This window comes from Ambystoma mexicanum, chromosome 1q (genome assembly GCF_040938575.1).
Source record: "Ambystoma mexicanum isolate Mex_15411 chromosome 1q, UKY_AmexF1_1, whole genome shotgun sequence".
Classification (NCBI taxonomy): Eukaryota; Metazoa; Chordata; class Amphibia; order Caudata; family Ambystomatidae; genus Ambystoma; species Ambystoma mexicanum.
Window position 1 is genome coordinate 1,320,079,714 of NC_090922.1, and position 23,442 is coordinate 1,320,103,155.

The window sequence follows — 23,442 nt, forward strand, 5'->3', positions numbered from 1 at the left end:
TGTTTGCAAAGTTCAAACATTTAAAACTGCTGAAGCATAATGCTTGCCTCTGTGTCTAATAGAATCAAGACTCCCTGCGCTATAAGCCTGGGTAATCTTCATTAAACACTGCGCTCCATCTCCCCCATTTCTGGAGGGATCCCTCAAGTTCCACCCTCTCATCTCCACCAACTAATATTTCTCCAAATACTCCTATCGTCACACCTAAACATTAAATGGGGAAATCTAATTTCAATTTAAGGGAGTTTCTGTTCTGTTTTGTTAAACCAAAATTGAAGAAAAAATATTTCTGTGCACATACCAGGCATAGTTTTGAAATGTGTACACATTCAAGAGACATGAGTTATCGAGTCCTCATTAAACTTGGCCGAATAATTAATTATCAAAGTTTATAGAACAAAAAGGTGCAGGTTACCAGAATTGTATTGTGCATGCACGTCTTACCAAAAGGCCAAGTATTTTCTGTTGAATAGAAGACTCTGATGGGAACGCCTAAAATGACAAAAACACATTAAGGTACCAATTATACTATAAAAAGATTGTATCTAAAAATGTGAAATGTGGTAATAACGATGTTTGATGGTACTCACCTCTAGAACATTCATGAATAGTTCCAAGCCTTGATTTTCAATGAAGTGTCTGCAAGTAGTTGGAGATTCATCTGTGAGGTTCCAAAGGGCACTGAGTGTAAACTTTAAAGTTGTATCAACTAAATTCTGATTAGTCTTCTGTTTAACTATTTGAAGAAGTTGCTGAGAAGGATAAAAAAAAAAAAAATAAGACCATACACAATGAATTTGTGAAATTTAATGTCAGCAAAAGCTCAATTTTTCTGAGCACACATGCAGATTCACCATAACCAGTTTGCTGGAGCCCTAGGTAAGACTCATTGCATCGTGTCCCACCTTTCTTGGCACATTTCTCACTTACTGAAGGCAGTCTGCCATCCAGACAGTTGTCCATGAAAATGTCCCTGTTTACACATGATCCTCAAGTGGGCTGCAAGCACCTGCCTCTTCCTGTATTTTCTGTCTCCCTGAGACATCCAGGAAGATTACTGCGGCCAATATGTTGGCAGCCTCAAGTTGGCATTTAGAGACACTTCAAAGGTAAGGCTGTTTCAGAAGTTTGATTTTTTCCGTTCCCCCTCCCGACCTCCTGTTGTAGGGCTGAGCTGTTACGGGATCTTCTCAGGAGATAGTGAGTATAAGCCTCTCAAGCCCTTCAGGTGTGCCCCCTCTTCCCTTTGTGACCATTCATGAATTTTATGGCAGGCTCAGGTTTTTTTAGCGATTATCAGATTTCTTTTTGCTACTATTTCAAACCAATTTTAATTACAGATCGATTTTTTTAGCAAATATATTTACAATCACTTTGTTGAATATTGTATGCATATTGCACTTTGCACTACATATTTGTTGATATACGGTTATTCAAGCACTTTACTCTCATGCCACTGCAGAAATGCACTTTCATAGTACACTCTTCATATTTCTATCTACTTCAGGGCCCAGACACTTACCTTGCCTCACAGGAATGCATAAACGGAAGGCATCTGACCCATGAGGGACTACATTGGGAACCCAGGGAAGAAATCTAAGACCTCGACTCATGTTTGCTGGGGGCCAAGGTTCCAAAGCAAAAGTTAAGCCTCGTACAGAGGCGAACACCCTGGAACATTTCTTAGAAAAGGCCAAAAGGTGGTAAAGTGATGGGGTTTCGCGGACATTTTAAAAGGAAGACCTTATCCTTTCTCTTCTTAGTCTTCCTCCAGAACATCTGGATGGACAAAATAATTTCTAGAGACCTTTAATGGATTGTCATTAAGAAAAGAATAAGGAGGTTGGCACTTTCTAACCAAGCATGTCTGGATAGCAGAATCAGCAGCCTGGTCATTTTAGTGACAAACTGATCAGACACCTGCCCGCAAGTAGCTTTAAGAGACATTTCTATTGGGAAGTTTTAGACACCTTCCCTTTGTGCTTTTTAGGGTAATTCAAACATTTTCGACGCTGTGCATGGGCTGTTTGTCCAGCTGGTTGTTTCAGCGCCTATACCAAAGGATACCAGGGATAGGGCCCGACTGCAAAGGTGTCCGGGAAGAACCCTCCGGTCATGACTGCTCTGGGCCAGTTGTCCCTTTTCCTGCATTTTTATTTTTGCCTCAGTAACATCAGAGGTCTCAGTTGCATGCAATATGCTTCAAGTTCTCTTTGATTGATTAGGACATTCTTTATCTGGCAAGGATTTACATACCCCATCACCTTTTGCATGCCCAAGCTACCAAAATGATGGCCACGAGTATCTTTCACACCTTTTTTAAATAAATTAATTTCTATGGACAACACTAGATTACATGACATCTCAAGTGTTACTCTCTTCCACCTCTACCAGGGCAGTGACTTCCTCAGTGTTCGGTTTTTCAGAACCAATACCGGCATATCTTGGGAAGCCAACCTTAGTGGACCTTCAAAGGATTGTCACAAAAGTATGAATTAAAGTTCAATTAACACTACAAGAGCTTGACAAGCAACAAAACGGTGAGTACAAAAATACTACGTGTTATTTAGCAAAACACATGCATTAAGTCAAATATACTAAAAAGTAAAACAAATCTATGCATATGCACACAGTTTGTTGTCCAGAATTGAACACATCTACTTTAAAATGTGCATGTTCCAATAGCAACACTAACACCAATCTAAAGTCAGACAAGATCACACAGGCCTTAAAGTTATAAGGTAACAGCAACAATTCAATACCAAGGGTGACAAGCCCAAACCCTATTCCAAGGACAGTTCACCAATGTTCAACTTAAGTAGCTAGCCTCTAGCTACTTAGGGTTAGTTACAAAAGGATTCACAGTTCTCCTATATAAGACAATGCACTTGGTAAGGTGGGTGGCACTATAGGTAGTATAATACTTTTTATCGTGGCAAAATCAGGTTTTCCTTATGGTGAAGGGGCAGCTACCTATCGCAGTCATCCAGGAAGGTGCCAGACAGGATATCAAGGGTCAGGTTCCACCACCAAAAGCCAGGGGGCAGGGTCAAAACGGGTAAGCAGTGCAGCCCCCTTGAGACCAGAGCAAGACAAACCACACAACCAGGGAGATTACCTTTGCTTAACGTAAAAACCAGACTAAAAGCCCGACCCAAAAACTAAAGGCCCCCCTGGCAGACCCCCTTTTCACATAAGGATAGGTAATGTGTAGTAAAGTCTGGCTGCTCGGGTTTATTACGTTTTAATATCCGCTTGTTTATTCACTTTGCATTTTGTCATGAAAGTAAGTTCTGGTCAACACAAAGAATGATTAAGTCTACAGACAATGATTTGGGCAAACTATATACAATTCACAGGCCACTGCAGAGAGCTCTCAAATAGACTCATATCAGTTTAGCCGATTTTTTATTTTTACCTTGCGCTGTGAGACTTTTGCATTTTGTTATAAATAAAGGGCTGCAATTCACAAAGCATAAAAGAGAAAACAGCACAGAAATTGTACATTATCAGCTGTGGGTCTAGTTGGGAGACCTGTGAATGCCACAGACACCAGAGAATGCTGTATCTTGCCAATGGAACAGATGTCTACTTAAATCAGGACTACAATCAATGAAGTCGAAGTAAAATCAAATGTTTATTTAAATTGCTGATCTAGCAGGGTCTTGCTAAAAACAGACTGTAAAATCACACATTCAGTAATCTATCTGCAGAGCTGCCTAGCATTCCCATGTCATGCGCTAGTAGATCATAAAGTTTGCAATCTGCGACTTAGGTTTTGCCTTTCACATTCAAAGACTAAAACCAGGACTTCATGACCCCATTCATGCATGGGCCAGGGATTCATAAGCACTGTATGTACATGCAAAGATCCCTTTAAAGTCACTAGTAACAGCACTTGAGTGATCTGCCTACAACTGTAAATTGCCCAAATAAAACGGTTCAGCACTACAAATTTTATTAGTATACCCTTTTAAAGAATGTCTGTTCAAGAAATATGTATTGTGGACACAGAACTGTAACAGGCCTGACCTTTAGTATTCTTGACATGCCCTACTGCAATAAAAACGACACGAGAGTGCAAAACCATTCAAGTCTGGCACCACAACAGAATAAAGTGTCTGGGAATGGGCCAGCACAAATTGAATTAAAAAAGACATTGCCACATATGCATTGTAGGAAACCTGAAGGTGTCTCATCCGCTAGTCCCCGAGGATCTGTCATCCAGGTGGCCAGGACACGGCCATCGCTTTTGGATCCAGTTCCAGGGGCGGGGAAGACCAGTGCGGAAGGATCACCTGGATGAGAGGTCTTCGGGGAGTGGGACACAGGATGGCGAGATGCAGTATCCCCTTCCCTGTAACACCTTTTCCCCATCCTACCATGTAGGATGTTTAGGAATGCAACACCCGTTCCCCCTTTCCTGACATGAACACTTTCTCATGGACAGCTCACCATGAGCAAAAACAGACTAACACCAGAGCCGTATAGATGACATGTCCCAATACAATGGTCAGGCAAGGTGAGGCAATTACTGGTCATTACACACACACCTGACTTCCATCACACTTCCCCCACATAGATAAAAGGCGGAGCACGAAAGCACACTCTGAGCAGGGCAAAACACATGAGGAAGCAGCAGTTTCAAGCTGGCAGTTTAATAGAAGGAGAAAGACATCAAGATCAGAGAGGGTTGCAAGGCGAGAAGTGCCCTTGACCTTTCCAACCGTTACTTTCGTGAACCTTGGAAAATAAGAAACCTAAAACAGTGGCGCCCGCAGACATTTTCCATATGGGTGGCCTGATGATGTCACTGGAAATCTTGGGGTGGCACACCAAAAACAAACACCTAAGAGGCGGGCCGGCCAGTGATGGCTGTGGCCCCCCTTGGCCACCCCTTGGTAGCGCCTCTGGCAGCGACCCGGAAAGAATGGGATAAGCAGGGACCTACAAGTGACCTGTGCCGGAAGGAGACCAGAGCGCTTCCTTAGCCATTAGCTAGAAGTCCTTACTTGAAACATGCTACTGGATAGAGTGGACCATGATCCTTTCTGAAAAAGTCCCCAAATGTCTCACCACACTCAATAGGTACGGCGGTCAGAGCAATCATATCATAGGGCAAACTAGTGCTGAAGAGACAGCATTGCATTACCCGGGTGAAGCCAACAACCAGTCAAAATGATTAGCATTTTGAGTGGTAAACTCATGGTGCTGGCAAGCTAGGAACATTGCCAAGCACGCATTGTCAACACACTATACCACCATTCCTAACATGTGCCATAAAATGCAATGAGAGTTCAACATTCGAAAGGAAAACGTGATCTTTAAAAATGGAACTCAAAACGTCAGCACTTTGAGCATCATATCTGGTAGGCGGCTTCATCCAACATTTTGACTGACAATACCTAACCAATTGAAAGCCGATTTAAAAAGAATATTTTACTCAGAGCAAGGATAACCTATCTGCTGCTGGATGGTGGGAATAGAGATGGAAATCCAAACACAGAGAGACTTTTTTTAATTTAGATTTCACGCATCAATTCCTAAATGGTTAGTGACAACACATGGTGTGGAAATTGAACTATCAAAGGGTGTTCTATTTAGAGAATCATAACACAGGTGAACAACCTTCTGGGCATATAGCCACTCAATTTGCTAAACTGCTCTAAAAAGCACCAACACTTGCAGAGTTTCAAGTAATGGATCACATTATTTTCTTTTTAAAATCAGCTTTTACTGAAAGGATCAATACATTCATGTAGGATAAAACTAGAATGTGCATGTATACAATACCATCTAATGGACCTGTGCAGTGTAATAGAGTAGATGACATTGTTTGTATATTTTGCCACCTAGAGTACACCAAGAGTAGCCTGGGAGCGCTAGCCAATTACATACTCAAGACCTATACCAAAGATGTGGGGAAACTAGTATAGCCTTATAGACCGAGGGAGGGGTCTTTGTGCCAGGATAAATATTGGCCACCAGGCATAGCCCAAGGAGAAACCAAGGGTCATAAGTTGGGGAATGTTCATCATCCCAAGCGATAACGACTCCTCCTAAGGTCTATAAGACTATTAGTTCATAATGGTAGTAACAGTCAATTTTTTGAGTTTTGCGGGTGAAGTACACATTTTAACTAAGTGAATAAAGTAAACACACTAAGTTCGTAAATTCAATTATTTTATAATGCTTGAATAACAAGGTCGTCTTCACAAGTTAAGCACTTTAATTGCACAGGGTGAACTGTAATAGGTTTAACATGAGCATACATTAGGTGTTGTGTAAAAGTGAAAATGTTTTCCCATGTTTGTGCTAGCTCTTTTTTTAAATAGCATGTTGCAGAAAAAAAGGTCCTCTCCATGACAGGAAGTGTCCTGTTGAAAGAAATAGGGCCTATGGATTGCATTGTTGTTTCCCTCTATGCTTTTGAAGAGAGAATATTTAGAATACAGTCAATACCAGTAGCTATTGACTGCACTCACATTCCGATTAGCTGAACTAAGGTCAATAACAATCTGTGTGTGCTAATGAGCAGTGAAGCTTTCAAATTATTGTACCAAGTGAAACTTTCTGGTTTATTTAGACGTAGCTCATGCTTGTTTTGTATGATCTTGTTTTAAGGCGTTTGTGTTAATACTTCTTCAAATCCTGATTCATTTCTAATTTGCTTGTTTCTGTAACGAATTGGTAATGAGTTATGCAAAGTGTGTGTTCATAAGGATAGTGATGGAGGGTTTTCGCTGGTTGGGCTAAAATGCTCACAGGAAGTCACCAAGCAGACCTGTGTGGCAGAAATCTCAAAAAAGAACAAAAAAATAAAAACACAAAGAAAAGCACACAAGATTTGCAAAAAAGCCATAAAATATGTATCCTCCGCTTTTCGTCCAAGGAATGTATTAGTATTGCAAGAATGCAAGGAATGCAAGATATCTCTGAAGGCAGAGTTCCTGCCTGGAGAAGAAATTCCTACACGTGCCCGCCAACAGGCCACTCTGTAGATTGGCAGCATAAACTTCCTAGTCTAAATAGGCCAGAACTATATAAAACAAATGGCATTGGCACCAAGCAATAGCACTCCCTCGACAAACTTGGCAAAATCTAATGTAACAACCAGAAATATGGGGTTGATGCCAATGTAAAGATTCCATAAACCTTAACCTGTGTGAAAGATCAATAGCTAGCTTTCATTCCACGTATGTGAGCAAGTGCTGCTGATCCGCAAGCAGAGTCGGACACACATGAAACAAACTCTTGCACAATTGGCACACAATACTAATAGAGACGTGGCAAAGAGTCAAAATCAACTAACAGCCATACTTTTAATGCACACTCGATGGGTCCTGCAAATAGCTATGGGTGCATGCTCTGGAGAACAGACAGGAGTCGGCCTCATACCCCTGCAAGATAAACACAGAACACACCCTTTCCCTAAGCATATCTTAAATCTGACAATGAAATGTCATTTTGAGAACATTGCAATGATGTGGCACAGTTGACAGATGCCAACGTCAATTTCACTAATAGGTAGGTTTTAGATCAATAAAGTCAGTTTACAAAAAAAACATGAAAGCAATCTGACCAATTGTGCCACATCTAGAAAACGATTGGCATGCTTGAGTGTCAACTTAACTGTTTAATGCATTATCAGTAAAACATGTTAGCGACAGCTAAGTAAGGTTTAGTGCAAACTCCATTAGGCTTCGGTGTTTTGCAATGCCGCCCCTGATCAGTGCCAAGAAAAGAGCTTCGGGGCAAACTCACAGTATAAATGTAGCAACATTGCGCCCTGGGATAGCAAACTTCCCTGTTAAAACACCAAACATGGACCCAAATTCAACTGCAACAACTGAACAGCTGATCAGAAAGATAACCAGAAAAACAGTTTCCGTTTTCTGGTCCATTTCAGTGCCATCACAAGCCATGGGCCAGCTGAAGGAGAGTTACCAGGCAAGGGTTTTTGGTTAGTGGTCTATTCTTGAACACACGTAGAAATGCATTGCTTGAAGTGGCAGGAACAGGTTGATCGTCGGATTGGCTTGCAGCATGGACAAATGGTTGGGCCTGCAGAACTTTGTGGTCAGTGGCCATTGTGGACGCCTTCCGTCATAGTAAGCTGACAGCCAGTGTAGCCAGCTTCGCCTTATTCTCGGCTGGTGCACTTTAAACTGGGTGATGTTGCCTATTAAATGTACTTGTCAAGAGCTCCAAACTGCTTTACAAGCAGGTGGAGAAAAAAGGCATATTGAAAAGTGAGGTTGTTGGCCATCTCAATAACGTGCATTATAGTACCTTTGCGAGGGGGTTATAAGTACAGCGAGAGTTGTAAATAAATCGTAGCCGAAGCCCCACTTTAAACTATGAATGATGGAGCGAGAATACTTGTTCTGGTTGCTTCTTGAAACCGATCCAACCATGTAGCCAGTATGCACCACCAACACAGCTGGGGGTGGTTTAAATTAGTCTCCTCTCTGATTTGAAGCAAAGTCAAGAAACAGGCAGCCAAGCACGTGCACACCAGTTTGTCAAGATTCCACGGGTGAGCAGCGCTACAGAGACCCGCAGTTATGTGGCATCCAACACACTCGGCAATCAGGCGGTCAAAAAAGCTGCGCAGTGACAATGCCGTTTGAGGGCTTGGTTGACTGTTCGCATAAAGAACAAATCCGCTTCCACCCGAGATTCATCTATAAAGAAGCAACACCTGAACAAAACACTGCATTATCGTACCAGGCGCACTTTGGTGAGAACGCATGGACTTGCACACACAGTCTGCAAACTATCTCTAAACGCAACATCAGTTACGTGTTGTTGATACCAAAACATTGCTTTACAGGACAGTTGAAATAAAGACTGCTTGCTTAAGCAGGCCCATTGTGCAGCCACACAATCTATAATGCCATTGGCTGCTTCGTCTCTGTGCCATTTGTTTGTTCGCACATTAGAATCACAAGAACGGCATTAAATTGTCAAGGGGGTGGGCCTTTAGTCCTCCGAAACCCATGCCGGGCGCCACCCCTGGTGCCACATACCTGAGCTCTGAGGTGCTTGCCTGGTAACCACTCAATCCCTCAGCGTTGCAGCCCAGATCGCCCAGGTCAGTGCCTGGAAGTGCACACAGCCTGGAAGTGCGAGCAAAAGCAGAAATGGGAATGGGCGTGCTCAGGCTGCGTTTATTTCCAGGTCAACTCCACTGAGCATATGCGATCAATGGGGGGCAGGGCCACCATCGTGGCTCTCTGACTTCAGTCTGGCACTAAACTGGGCATGTTATTGTTCATGCACAGTTCAGTGCTTTTTCGTTTTTGGGTGGGGGGCAGCATTTTTATAAGGGTGTCATGCCCCCCCCCCGGCTACCCCTTGGTGTCAACCCTGTGTCAGAGGTAACCGGGGCTCTCCCCTTGGCTCCTACAACAAAGCACAGCCGGTGAGCCGGAGAGACGGATACCAGACCAGCCTGTATTAGAACCAAGGTTGCGAGCAGCAACATTGTATGAAGAAATCTAAAGAGAACTGTGTGTGAAAAGTATGTAACGAGCGACACGGATATAACGGAAAACCAGAGGAGTGACTGAACGTTTGGTAGCCAAGAAAGATACAGGAGGACAGAGTGACCCAGCGCTACATGGGTGCTCATTTGAAAGTCTGTAAGGTATCAAAAGGTTGGTATTTGGGAAAAGGTAAACTGGAAACCAAACTGGTCCTGCACTTGTCAAGCTAAACCCTGTGCACATTCGAAAGTCTTCGATAGTTTAATGCAAACTGAAATTGATCCGAGCCCGGATCAGGGAGACTAATTGTCTAAGAAGAAGGATCTCAGCCCAGCTCAGGGGCATCCGGGGTGAACCATGAGTCACTCGAGAAGAACAAGTTACTTTCCCCTGGTCGTTGTTTCGATTGGATGTTTCTCCCACGTATTCCTCATCTTTTGATATTTTTCCAATATCGAAATTTGTCAGCAGGGGGCTCTGTCCCTCGGAGGCCTCTGTTTCGATATCGACGTCACCAAAGGTATATGTAGCATGCGCAGAGCCCGGTGGCTTCAGTTCCGTTTTTACGAGTGAAGTATTTATATTATACCCGACAGTTACTCCTGAGGGAACGCAGACTGTAATCGCAAGGGGAATGCTACTGCAGGGTAGGTTGGGAGGGGGGGATAAGGAATACGTGGGAGGAACATCCAGTCGAAAGGACGTTACCAGGGATAAGTAACTTGTTCTTCGAATGGATTGTCTCCTCCCATGTATTCCTTATCTTTTAATACACTCCCAAAGCAGTTTGTAGTTTACTGGAGGAGGGTGTCTGAATTTTATATGACAATTTAATAGTTTTTCATGGGTGTGTGTGCACGGAATGCAACACTGCTTTGCCAAAAACAGATTCCTGACCTGAGGAAGAGTCTAAACTATAATGTTTAGTGAAGGTATGTACTGACGACCATGTGGCAGCCGCACAGATTTCCTTTATTGGTACTCCCCTCTGTAAAGTAGAGGAAGTTGCCACGCATCTGGTCGAATGAGCCCGTAGGCCTTCTGGAGGATATTTTCCCACCAGTCTGTAGCATTCTGATATTGCCAATATAATCCATCTGGATAATGTCTGTTTGGTGATAGCCATACCCAATTTGTGGCCCGAATAGCCCACGAAAAATTGGTCATCCAGTCTTAACTTTGTCATGCTAGAGATAGACCTAGATATGGTGGCTGTGTAGTTATAGTTAAGTTGCTGTTTCCATAGGAAGAGCACTTTTTGGGCGGCCTATAACTCTGCTCCCCCTGGACGAATCCCCACCAAACTTTGCAAAAAAAATATATGGGCCACTCTGAAAGTTTTTGGAAAGTTTGGTGAGGATTCTTCTGGGGGGGGCACATTTATAGGGGGGTCCCAAAAACGTCTTTTTTTCCCCATAGACTGAATAGGGGAAAAACTTTGTGCATGGCTACAGGACAGACCGCTGGACGGATTTTCACCAAATTTGCGGCAGGGGCAGGGGCTTGGTCCCGAAAGCGTACTTTTGTAAATTAGATGACAATCCGTGCAGTACTTTTATTTAAAATTACCAAAAATTAGCTCTAAAAAAATTAGTGATATCTTTGTCCACTCCGCGGTCACACTTCCCTGTTCGCTCCACGGACAAGATACCGATTGGCTAAGGGGCTGGCGTCATGACCGTGGACACGCGAGGTCTCTGCCGATTGGCTGCAGTGAGACGTGTTCTGCGTCAGATTGAATGCGCCCAACATCTTGCATCTGCCGACAACGCAGCGTCAACATGCTATTTCGAAAACTATTCTGCTGTGTCATAGTGCTTGGGGATGTTCACCCAGTAAGAGATGGGTGAAAACTTGTATTTGTTCAGGCGGTAGGTGTTAATGACGTATTCTCTATGCCCGCCTTGTTCAGAATGTGTGTGCGTACAGAAAATGAGGGGTTTAATAAGGGTAGTATTTAAGTCTGTGCTGTGCACAGGCACCTTGAGACTGTTCCAAGGACACGCATGGTGTTAGCAAACATTGAAATTGAATACATGTTATTACATTATTTTTTCCTATGGGTGTGCTATTGATTAGTACGCCGCCATGGGTGTGACATGCTGCTGTGGTTGTGGCCAGGGCCTAGGGTCTTGGATGCATGGCCGTAGGCCATACTTCCAAGACTGTAGGCCCTGGCCACAACCACCGCAGCATGTCACACCAATGGATCTACCTGTAGTATTGATTATCGATTAGATGGTTGTGGGGAGTGTGTACAGTCTTGTGTGCATGGCCTCCCAACTGTTCTCGCTCTCCCCCACTAATCATCTCCGATATCCCCTTAGTAACCTCACCTTATGTTCGTAAAAGATGAGCTCTCCATCCTGCGTGTCTTGCAGGGGCGCGTAGATACCAGTTACTTCACTGGTTTGAAGGCGTTGGGAGAGTTCCGGTAAGTATTGACTCTGAAGTCCCTGGCGGGATTGGTATCAAGTTCAAAGAGTTCAATGTGCCCGATGTTCACTCTTGTCCCCTTCCTTCCTTCCTTAAGTTGCAACTGAGTTTGTGAGAAGAAGGTCTGTTAGCTGCTGCTGGCGTTCAGATAAGAGGCTGTGTTACCCAACACTGTCCGGTAACTATTGCATGCGTTAATGTGTTTTTCTCCCTCTTTACAGACGCGGCATATGAAAATGTGGAGAGTTATGGAATAATACCGCCGGTGGTAAGTCTATGGTGGTAAGAGGTTGTATTTGTTGATTCCCTTGGCTCACCTTGTTTTTTCTTGTGTCCCCTAGGTGCCGGATTACGGCGAAGAAATGATGGACAGTTCCAGATCGAAAGATGCTGTGAGAATGGCGCCGTGCTGGAGCTGGCAAAGCGACGCGTGCAGGACTGATGTACTTTCCAGGTCCGGAGATGAAATGGTTCCGGAATTAGGTGAGGAATTTGAAATAAGTTTGTTTTCTAACCTTGTCCTTTTCTTCTTCTTTATTCTAGGAGCTCCGGATTCTAGGCGGGCGTGGCAGAAGACTGGATGCTGGCTGCAGGCACGCGGGCGTGGCAGAAGACTGGATGCTGGCTGCAGGCACGGTGAGCGTCACGCTGCTGGATGCAGAATAACGCGAAGGATGTGCTGCTGTTCGGGTGTGGTTTAAATAGCCTCCAAAGTAGTCCCAGGTAAGAAGTTCCTTAGAGCCACGCCCGAGTAAAAATTAGCCCCTGTAACAAAATAGTCCCATCCAGGCCTCATGTAGGCTTGGACTCTTTTGCAGCATGGTCTGCATCAGGTAAGTAAAGTCTATGAGCCCGGCGCCTATGGCACCAGGACTGATTTCTATGATGAGCCTGGCGCCTAAGGCGCCAGGACTGAACCCAGACAGCTCCTAGCCGGGGCTGCTGAGGTTTAAACAAATGTCTGGATGCCTGCTCCCGGAGCTGAGGGCCTTGGTCCTGATGCCCGGGGGTAGGCATCATGACCGATATCACATTCATACATCACACCCATACATTCGATTATGTATCTGGTAGGTGTGGGCAGGGTTTAGAGTCCTGGATACAAATTGAGTACATGCTACAGTTCTAATGTTTCATTGTATGGGTGTGTTACTCATGTATAAGCGACCATGGGTGCAATATGTTGCGGTGGTTGTGGCCCGGGCCTAGAGTCTTGGGTGCATGGCCGTAGGCCATACTTCCAAGACTCTAGGCCCTGGCCACAACCACCGCAGCATGTCACAGCAATGGATACACCTGTAGTATTGCTTATGGGTCAGATGGTTGTTGAGTGTGTGCAAGCTCAAGAACAAAGTTGTAAGCATGAGGGTAATAAGCTACAGCACACCCATACATTGCAATATCTATGGACATACAGCTAAGAGTCTATACTCTCACCACATCCACTGCAGCATACCACACCTATAGATACACACGTAGTATCGCACATCACTCAGGTGGTTGTGGGGAGGCCCTGCACTCTTGGGTGCACTCAACAGCACATTTATATGTAGTGTTATTAGAAGCCACAATGGGTGTGATATGGTGTGGTAGTTGTGGCCAGGACGTAGAGTGTTTGGTCCATGGCCATAGGCCATTCACCCAAAAACAAAGTTATAAGCACTGCAGTTGTAAGCCAGTATGGATTATATATACTGTATACCCATACATTGAAAAATCTATGGCCTTACACCCAAGTCTGTAGCCTGTGGCCACAACTACTGCAGCATATCACAGGTATAGGTACACTCGTACTATGAAACATCATTCAGGTGCTTGTGGGGAGGGCGTAGCATTTTGGGAGCATGGCCTTCGGCCATGCTCCCAAAAGCAACTTTATACGTACTGAAATTAGAAGCCACAATGGTTGCGATATGCTTTGGTGGTTCTGGCCAGTACCGAGACTTGGGCGCATGTCCAAACACCATGCACCCAAGACAGATGTCATAAGCAGTGCGGTTATAAGTGAACATGGCCGTAGTGTGGTGTAGTGGTTGTGTGCACGTTCTAGTGTCTTGGCTGCATGGCTGCAGACCATGCACCCAAAACTAAACTTAGAAGTAGTCAAATTAGAAGCACCATGGTTTTGATATGCAGCAATGGTTGTGGGTAGGACCTATAGTCTTGGTTGCTTGGACGTAGGTGGTAGGTTATACATCAAAGATGTTAGGCCCAGCCTACAACCACTGCACCATATTACTGCTATAGATTAGCCGTGTAGATTTGCATATGTATGAAATGACTAATTATACTTACCGTTTAATTTGTTCAGAATCCTTATATGTCTAACAAGACTCTAGTACTTGGCGGAACTAGCCTTTTTTAATTTGTGATAAAAGAAAAAAGCATGTTAGTGTTTGCATTTTATGAAGACTTATTACATTACAGCTTTTTTTTTTACCCTCATTTAGTTTACAAACCAGTGTACTGTGCATTTTGCTCAGTTTCTGCGTTTGTTTTTCAAATTGGGTCTGGGGGGAAAACAAATCCTTGTCGGATTACAAAAACCCTTTATTTGCTATGCTACAAACTATTTCTTTGCTTTCTTTGAGTGTTTCCTTGTTCTTTCTGATTAATGATTTTTGTTGCCTTGTTGCCGATTTTTATCAACAGTTAGATACCTGTTGGTGTATTCTAACTGTGCATTTGTTGTTACGGTTCTGTGGTATTCATTCATCTGTGTCATTGTTATACACTCTTAGGCAGTTAGATACCTTTTGGCATATTCTAACTGTTTGTAGTCTTTCACTTCATTTTTTGGTAATGTTGAAGTACACAGTTATTACATTTTGGCTTTAAGAAGATTAAATATGCATTTGTGAGATTAGCTGGCAATCTCTGCTTTAGAGTAATGGTGCTATCATTACATTCCACCCATCCACATTTCTTTTTAATGTATGCATTGTAGTGACCTCCATTGGTTGTAGCTCCTGCATGGTAGATTATACCTACTGTTGTAAAGGTTTTCTTTCCAAGTGACACTTGACCGTGTGTGAATCCAGTCAGTTTGCAGTTGTTTTTGGAACCATCTGCATTATAACGTAGCAGCATAAGCATTATGCACTTACTATGCGTTTGTATGAGTAAGGTGGAGCGATTGTCTGAATTGCACATAGTACATAATCTGCCATGGTTTGCATTCTGTACAAGTTGCTGAAATGGAATGGATTCACAATTAGTTATGATATATACACAAATCTCTCATTTGGGATTTGTTCCTGTATCACATTGCTACAGAGAGTGCATCTATGTTTCCACATGTATGAAATCTGCAAGATTTCATTTATAGGTATGCTTTTGTTTTCCAGTACTTGTAGTAAATACATTAGAAATTCTTGTTGATCTTCTTGTGAGTTTATAGTGAATCTCACCATTCCAGCACATTAGTCCAATTCTTGTCTTATTCCGTGAACACTGTACGTTGTTTGCTGCATTTCTATGAAGGAGTAACATTTGCAAACACAATTGGTCTGTACTGTGTAAGTAAATATTGTTAACAATTGGTGGCAATTGAAATATAATATTCATTGCTACATTTGCGTAGCAACTTACACCAGTTTCATTTGAATATGTGAATGGACCAGGAAGTTCTGTATCGGAGTGCTTTTTTCGGACTTTCTCTTGCTTCTTTGAAGTAGTACCTGGTTTACTTTCCCTAATAGGTTCTTCTTTGCTTGTGGTAATTGATGAACCTTTACCTTCTTTCGTTTTCTTTGAAGGATTTGCTGTCAGATTCTGTTGCATTTCTGTTTGAATTAGTTTTCTTTTACCATGTTTTACTTTTACTGGAACAGGATATTGTTTCAGATGGGGGTGTACAGTGAACGCAGTCTATTGTATTTAAAATGCCAGGAATATCAGCGTTCACTTTACTTGCATCAAAGTTGATTAGAAATAGACCGTCAAGTGTACATAAGCATGATAGTGCTACGTAGCTCATGCCTTCTTTAAAGACTATTTCCTATATCTATCAATGCTTTGTCTAGGGTAAGACCTTGGGATTTATGAATGGTGACTGCATATGCAAGAGTTAGAGAAAATTGTTCTCTCCGTACATACATGTCTTTGAACAGAAGGAATCGAGCAGTTGAGCGCCCTATCCTTTTCACTTCTGAAAGTTTGTCAAAGCGAATACTGACAAACTGAATGTTGTTGTCACGTGGGTATGATTGAAAGCCAACAACTGTACCCAGTGCCCCGTTAACTAGCCCTTGCTCCATGTCAAGGTTACGTTTAAGCATTATTCTACAATTTAAGGATACATTTTAATATTTTTTCCAACCCAGCTGTGTTGGAGATTGAATTTTCTAATCTACTTAGTCTTGTTGTGGCTTGCTCACACATGGGTAGTGTCATACCATGTACGTCTAATTTGTCTGTGGCGCAAATTTCCATTATTGGTTGCATTTCTTTATTTAACATTGTTTCATTGAATTTGAAACAGCTTGCAAGAGTTGGCATTAAGGCCATACAATTGACATTTTTGTGTGCTAATTGTTCCATAACATCAGTAGCACATGCATTATCGCCATAAAGTGCATGAATGTGCTGTTTTTTCCAATATTGCTTGTGCTTCTTGAGATAGTACACCAACTCTAATACTTTTTAGGATGTTGGCATAAGTGAGATCTACAGATCGCTGCATGGTTTCTGTTAATTCTCTGTATTGGAAATGTTGCCAAAGGTTGACATTTCCTATGCTGCCAACAGTTTTACGGCAGAGTTTGTGCCCTAAGGTTTTAAAAATAGGATCACCTTTCACTGGTGTCAACTGTAGAAGATCTCCGAAAACGATAATGTGTTTCCCTGCAAAGAGTTCTTCGTAGTTTGTTTTAAGTACTTCTTGCAATCGGAGGTGAATCAAAGCCAACATTAGGTTGGAGACCATACTCACTTCATCTATTAGTAGCATTTTCATTTGCTTTAATACTCTGCATAGTTCCATTTCAGCTTCTGCAGAAAGTTTGTAGTAATCTAATTTGTTTTGGTGTTCTACTGGAAGAAGTAGTAATCTGTGTAAAGTGACACTGCCTATGTTGTAGGCAGCTAAATCTGTGGGGGCAGTTACAACAGCTGACAGTTTTTTTGTCAATTGCTGAAGGAACTTGCTGATGATTTTGATTAAGAAAGTTTTTCCTGACCCAGCTTCACCACTGACGGACAGTGGTATTGGTTTCTAATGTTGGCAGGTACATTCTTTATTTTTCGTGTTGTACACCATGTGCAATTTGTTTTGTTACATCTTCAAAAATGGTGCGCTGATCTTTGTTAAGTTTTGCTTGTTGTACAGTTAAGTCTTCTATATTTTCTTGATAGTGACACATGGTGTTTTCCACATCTGTCATAGCTAATTCTGCCTCATTTGCTATTAGTGGCTGTCCTAGTGGTTCTTGGCTTCCTGTTACAGAAGGGTGACTACTGTCGGAAGAGTCCTTATCTAGTTGGGCCTGAAGTTGTTCTTCGTGTTGCTGTTCATTGTGCAACATTGTTTTGTACTGCGTAAAGTTCACATCGGTGATAGTGCTTTCATTTGCTTGAAAGCATCTCATAATTTAACATTATTAATTAAGCTTCGTTTGGTAAGTTTCACTAAGCTGCCTTCACAATCTGTGACTTTATCTGCCTTTGCTTTCATCGAGTTTTACATTATTTTTGTATGCAAAGTTTTGATCTATGTGGTATCGACACATGCTTTCCAAAGTGGTACTCCTGTTCAGATGGTATGTGTCCAGTAAATTGTTTTTTAAAATGTCTTGGCTGTTGGGATCATTTCTGGCAATTGTTTCTATGTCCTCATATGATTTCAGAACTCTTTCTAGATTTAGTTGGACCAAGACTTAGACATACTATGTGGTGTGATTTTCCGTACAAAGCAGTACCAGTTAAACGATCTGCCGGTTCATATGCGCCACATTCTCTATGGGAGAGCATTTTTATGCCTAGGTTGTACAATTTCTGAGATAGTGTTTTGTCTGATGATAGGTCATCCCAGAGGTCTTGAAGCTCCGTTTTTTCTGCTTTTGTTAAGTAGGCTGTAACATATCGTGCAACAGCAGTGGAATTGTCTGCAATGTACTGCACATCTATGTTTGCATTCCATAAGAGGGCAACGATTGCATTGTAATCATGGATATATTTTGATTCTTCTGTTCTTTTTATGTAATACGAGTTCTTGGGTGATTTACCTTTAACACTTCGTCGAACTGAAGACATGAAGTTGTTCACTTCACCCGTTTCTGTAACTGGTCTAGGGAAACCAAACCTGCATTTGGTGTAGTATTTCCCTTTGTTTTTGTATTTGCAACGACAATATTTGCCACATTTCTGTCTTTGAAATTGTACAATTTGTCCATGAAGGTCACTATCTGTCGTTTGTGAAGGGATTTCACAAGTGACACTTTTGGATGAACTGTAAAACAGTGGAATCACTGTCCTGACCAAATTTAGTTGCACCTTTTAATCCATAAAAGCATGTGGATATGTGGTGCTCCTCTGGCTTGGTATTCTTTTCTCCAAAAGAAGTGTTGCACTTCTCCGAGGGGAGGAACAGTTTTATTACAAATGAAGTGTAGCATAGCAATGAAACGATGGTGGAAATATCTTGAAACATTAACAGGATCTAGAGAGCAAAGTTCTCCAGGTGTTAGTATATCTATGTTGGTTTAGTTGTTGTTTGATATGGGTAGGAAATCATGTAAATCTTCCCATGCATATTCTGCACAACTTAATGTAACAAACCAAGTGGGTTGTCCAAGGTTTCTGATCATACAACCTACATCTCCGTGACGTTGGAACCAGTATTCTTTTGTACCACATAGGTTTGCAAACAGATTAGTTATGCTTCATTGTAAAACGTCATCTTTTTCTACCACTTTTTGTATTAACTGCGTAGCTGACATATTTTGAAAGTGGGTTCCAGATTTCAATATGTGTGCAACTCCGTAACATAGGGTTGCTAGTTCACTTTCAAAGAGGCAGTGGAATATGTATTCCACATTTTGTGTAAATCTGGGATCTTCAGAATACATTTGTAATGAGCAGTATTCTGATGCTGTTATCTGAGTGGGTCTATCATCGTATCTTCCTCCTTTGCAAGTAGGAAATAGTAGTGGAAAAGCACGTGCTTCTATACTTTTTTCCCATATGCTCATTGGTGACCCTTTAGTTTGTCGCATTTGGTAAGTTTCTAGTGCATCATCTACGCTTTCATTGGAATGCAATGGATGAATTGTGTACTGGTCCAAAAGAGTGGATACTGCAGCAGGATCCAGAAGTTCAAATTTTCCAGTTTCTGATGACTTGAATTATTTCAGTTTTTTCTCTTCAGCTTTCTTCAATATGTATTTCCTTGTAGTATGCGTTATTGTATTTTAGATATTGCAGGGCTTGTCTAACTTTATGTAAGTCCACCAGTTGTTTCCAAATTTGTTTGTCTTTTGTTGGTACACCATTTACCAAGACAATTAAAGAATACTATATTGAACGTTGCACTCCTAGAGTGTGTACATTTTCTGTTAGATCGAATGGCAAATCAACTACTTTGCCATGAATGCCTTTCACCAATTTAGAGGGAGGCAATTTTGCTCTTTTTGGGTGAAGGCGTATAATTGCTTGAAATGGGTGAACTGTTTGAATTATGATGCTCTCATACAAATTGAGTTATTGCAGGGTTTTTGGTAGTGGGAACAATTCCAAATGATTTGTGATGGCACGTGAAGGAGTTTGGTTGTCGTCTAGTTTTGTAGTGCAGTAACTGCAGCATATTAGGGGTTCACTTATTTGATATTTGTTTTTGGCTAAAAGGTAGAGAGCTAATTCAAACCATTTGGAATCTTCATTGTCTTCTATTTTGTATGTTAGGTCTATATTTTTTGTGTTCCTTTTGTAAAACGTTCTACGGCAACACACACATGGTTTGGTATTTCAGCCGATGCACTTTTAAATTTTAGTACTTCTTTTCTGTATGTGTGTACTAGAAGATTGCTATGTGCAGAATTGTTGGTAGTCTGTTCTAAAACTATTGCATCTTGTAAGTGGCTTTCACTTCCAAAATATTTTCTCTCGATACGGTCTATTTCTTCTTGTAGGTATTTGGGTATACCATGCAGAAGAGTGTTATTTAAATTGGCTAATTCTGAAGCTGGACTTTTAGCATAGTATATTTTATACACTAGATTTCTTACATTTGAATGATGTATTGATATCCTTTTGGTATCATGGAAGGTGCTTTTGCAAATAGGTCCAGAAAAGCAGGCTAATGAATGTCCTTGTAGTCCTGTGTATTTGCGCACTAGACAGAGATCCATCTTTTGCAGCACTTTCATTTTAATTTTGTCTTTACCTTTCACATACTGACTGAGGAACGGACGTAAAGATTTGAAAGATTTGTTAGGAATGGCACACCTTGACGTGCACGGCCATTTGTTTATTGGACGGTCTGGTTCAGTCGAATCGAGAGGTAATTCTGAGTTTTCAGGGGATACTTTTTTAAGCAGTGTTTCTTGTTCCATGATGCTATTGATTTTTTCATATCCTCGTCCACTGCTATGGATGGCAATTGCGTTTGTTTGATTTTGTTTGTATGCTTCTTCATTAAAATATGGTTCTGTGGTTGTGTGACTCCAGTCACCTGCACAAATATGTAAGAAGTTATTTTTGTTAACATTCAGTTTATTGATAAGTTTCTTTTGTAGTTTGGTACTTAGTTTTAGTGGTTTCATCCTATTTAACACCAATATAAATAACTTCCTTTTGAGAAGGATTGCACTGTCCACGAGAGCTTGTAGGATACATTTTATACGGTAGGTTTTAAGGGTTGAGGATGATTTTGGTCCTCTTCTTATTAGATTCTGAAGGACTCTGTGGCGAAACATTTTTGCCAAAATACTTTTTTTACTATAGGTTCTTGTTACTATATCAGGATTAGTAGGAGCATTGTTAGCAGTACTGGTAGCCGATTCTTTGTGAAGAGTTTTGTGTTTCGTGCCACATTTTGTTGGAGGAGGTAAAGTTTCGGTAGTTGAAGCTTCCTTTTTTTCGCTAAAGGACTGTATTAGCTGTTTTCATCCAACATTCTCTACAAACACTGCTACAGATGGTTGCTTAGGTTGGACACTTATTTTTATTTCCTCTACTTCTGCGTTCCCTTCTACGGACTTGCTTTTTGGTAGGCATTCTTTGGGGTCTGTTGAAAAAAGAAGGCATAGTTTGGTCTGTTGTACAATGTATGTGTGCTGTGTGCATTTGTGCATGAGTTTGATGGGGAAGCTCTTTGTGGTGGTCTGTGAATGTGCACTGGCCTCTTACAATGATTTGGGAAGGCTATTTTTCTGTTTGTATACTGCTACAATGTGCTTCAGATGAGAGTACAAAGTGGGCCAGTTATGAGGAGAAGCATGAATAGTAAACTTAAGGTCATAAAATTGAAACAGCTATTTGTTTCCTAGTACTAACATTATAAGGCTTCTGTATGTTATTTGAGTACCAAACACACAGGGATTTGTGAGTCATTCTGCCTGTTATTCTTTGTTTAATAAATGGGGATGTGGGTAGAATGGTCCAGAAATCACTGTTTGCTTTGGTGTGCAAATTAAATACATAATCCACACAGTCTGTTTAAGGAATAGTTAGAATATAAAGGTAGTACTGTACTTACTTTTTTTGCAGAATGACCAGGTTTCTTCAGATTATGTCGTTTGCAGTGTAGATGCTGTTGATTTTCAGTAGAGTAGTCTTCACTGCGATTGTAAAAAGAAGTTAGTAACTGTGTGTTTAAAGCAGTGATGTTACTGTACACGTTAATTTTGCATCTTTCGCCAGAGTATTCTCCTTTCATATTTCAACACAGTGCATGTGTGCATTTCACTTCACTATGTGCTGCCTTTGTATGTTACTTGCAGTATGTTAGTTGCACGTGCTTCAGAAATTAGTACAATTTTTAGGTTATGAAAATGCCTTGTTTCTTTTAAGCTGTTTTATCTATAGCAGAGAGGTTTGTAAGCGATAGGTCATTATAGTAGATGGGAAACATTTCTGTACTTTCATATAAGTACGATTTCGAAAAAATCGGGAGACTCTCAGAGGGAGATGTCACCAAAGCAATCGGGAGCGTTTTGTTTTTCTCATACAATCACATTGTAAGTAGCAGTTATGCAGGCGATACACAGTACAAAAATGTGGCATTTTCTAATGAAAATCGAGTTTCGCGCTAAATAGGGAGGGTTGTAACGTATGTATAGGTTATGCAGGAGACAATAAGTAGTGCGGTTTGTCAATGAAAAATCGGACATCTTGCACTTAAACGGGGAGTGTTGGTATGTATTGGCTATGCAGATTTAGTGGCATTAATTTGTTTAAATGAAATCAGAAGGGTTGCACATGTTCTCTGATTAAAATATGCATACCTGTACTTTATACGCATGCATGTGCGCATGCATGGAGCTGTACGTAGAAATCCGCAACACTTGCACAGTAGTTTTTGAAATAGGTGCTTTGCAATGATATGCAACTTGCATTCAGAGTGATCAATAGTACATTTGTAGTGCGAAATTTTGATGACCGGGTTAGATGTAGGGATGTTGAATGTGATTGGTGGATGGTTGTGTGAGTGCTTAGCTGTGTCTAATGAGGGAATGGATTCGCGAGTGATGTGGAAAGGGTAGAAGGACTGGCTAAGAGTTATGTGCCGCACGTAGACAAAGCTTGCCCGCGGGTAGAGCGTGTCACATACAGGTTTCTACAGGAAATCCAGCATGGAAAGGGGACTGTAGGCATCAGCCAATCAGATGTTCACATTGCTCTTTTGTGTCGAAAGATGGTGCATATACTGACGATGGCATAGGTGCAGAGGGTCAGGGTTTTGGTCCTTGGAGATATTTTTGTCCATGGTTTACAGCACTATGCCAAAAGTAGGCATGTGGCACACCATTTCGATGTGAGAAGAGTGGAGGTGGTTTGGAGCGCTGAGACTGATAGCAATGTTGTGGCAATTCTCCAAGTTTGCGCCGAGATGCGTACGATGACCACTCCTCATGTGGTACTTTTGCACTACGGTGCTTGCCATTTGGGCTACGTGAGTTCACATACTTTGTTGGAAGATTTGGAACAGTTGGTTCAAGCAGTCATGAACATCTTTCCCACTGTGAAATGAATTTTTTCTGGGTTACTCCCTAGAGGAAAATGGAACAACAGTTCTGTTTTCTGTCCAGATCAAAGTATTGGGAGGTGTAACATCAATCGCAGCATGCATGCTTTTATGTTACGAGCTGGTATGTTTTTCTGCAGCCACGAGAACATTGTTCCCAATAATGCGGCTTATTTTGAAGCAGATGGTTTTGCGTTATCTTCTTTGGGAAATGCCATGTTCTTTTGGAATTTAAGGTTTGCTTTGGAGAAGGTTCAGTAATGGTTGTAGGAGTAAAGTAAGAACAAAAAAATATTTAAAAAAACTAAATAACAGGTGTCTGTAAGGCATCTG

The 23,442-nt window shown here is 41.6% G+C and overlaps 1 protein-coding gene across 1 annotated transcript in view; it reads right to left on the bottom strand.

Moving 5' to 3' along the window:
* The window catches only part of ZYG11B (zyg-11 family member B, cell cycle regulator), a 682,105-nt gene that overhangs the window by 232,011 nt on the left and 426,652 nt on the right, over positions 1-23,442 (bottom strand). Inside the window, exons 9-10 of the mRNA XM_069642180.1 lie at positions 591-752; positions 445-492 (exon numbers count right to left, since the gene is read on the bottom strand). Coding sequence (XP_069498281.1) covers positions 445-492; positions 591-752 — 210 coding nt within the window. The remainder of the gene's footprint in view (positions 1-444; positions 493-590; positions 753-23,442) is intronic.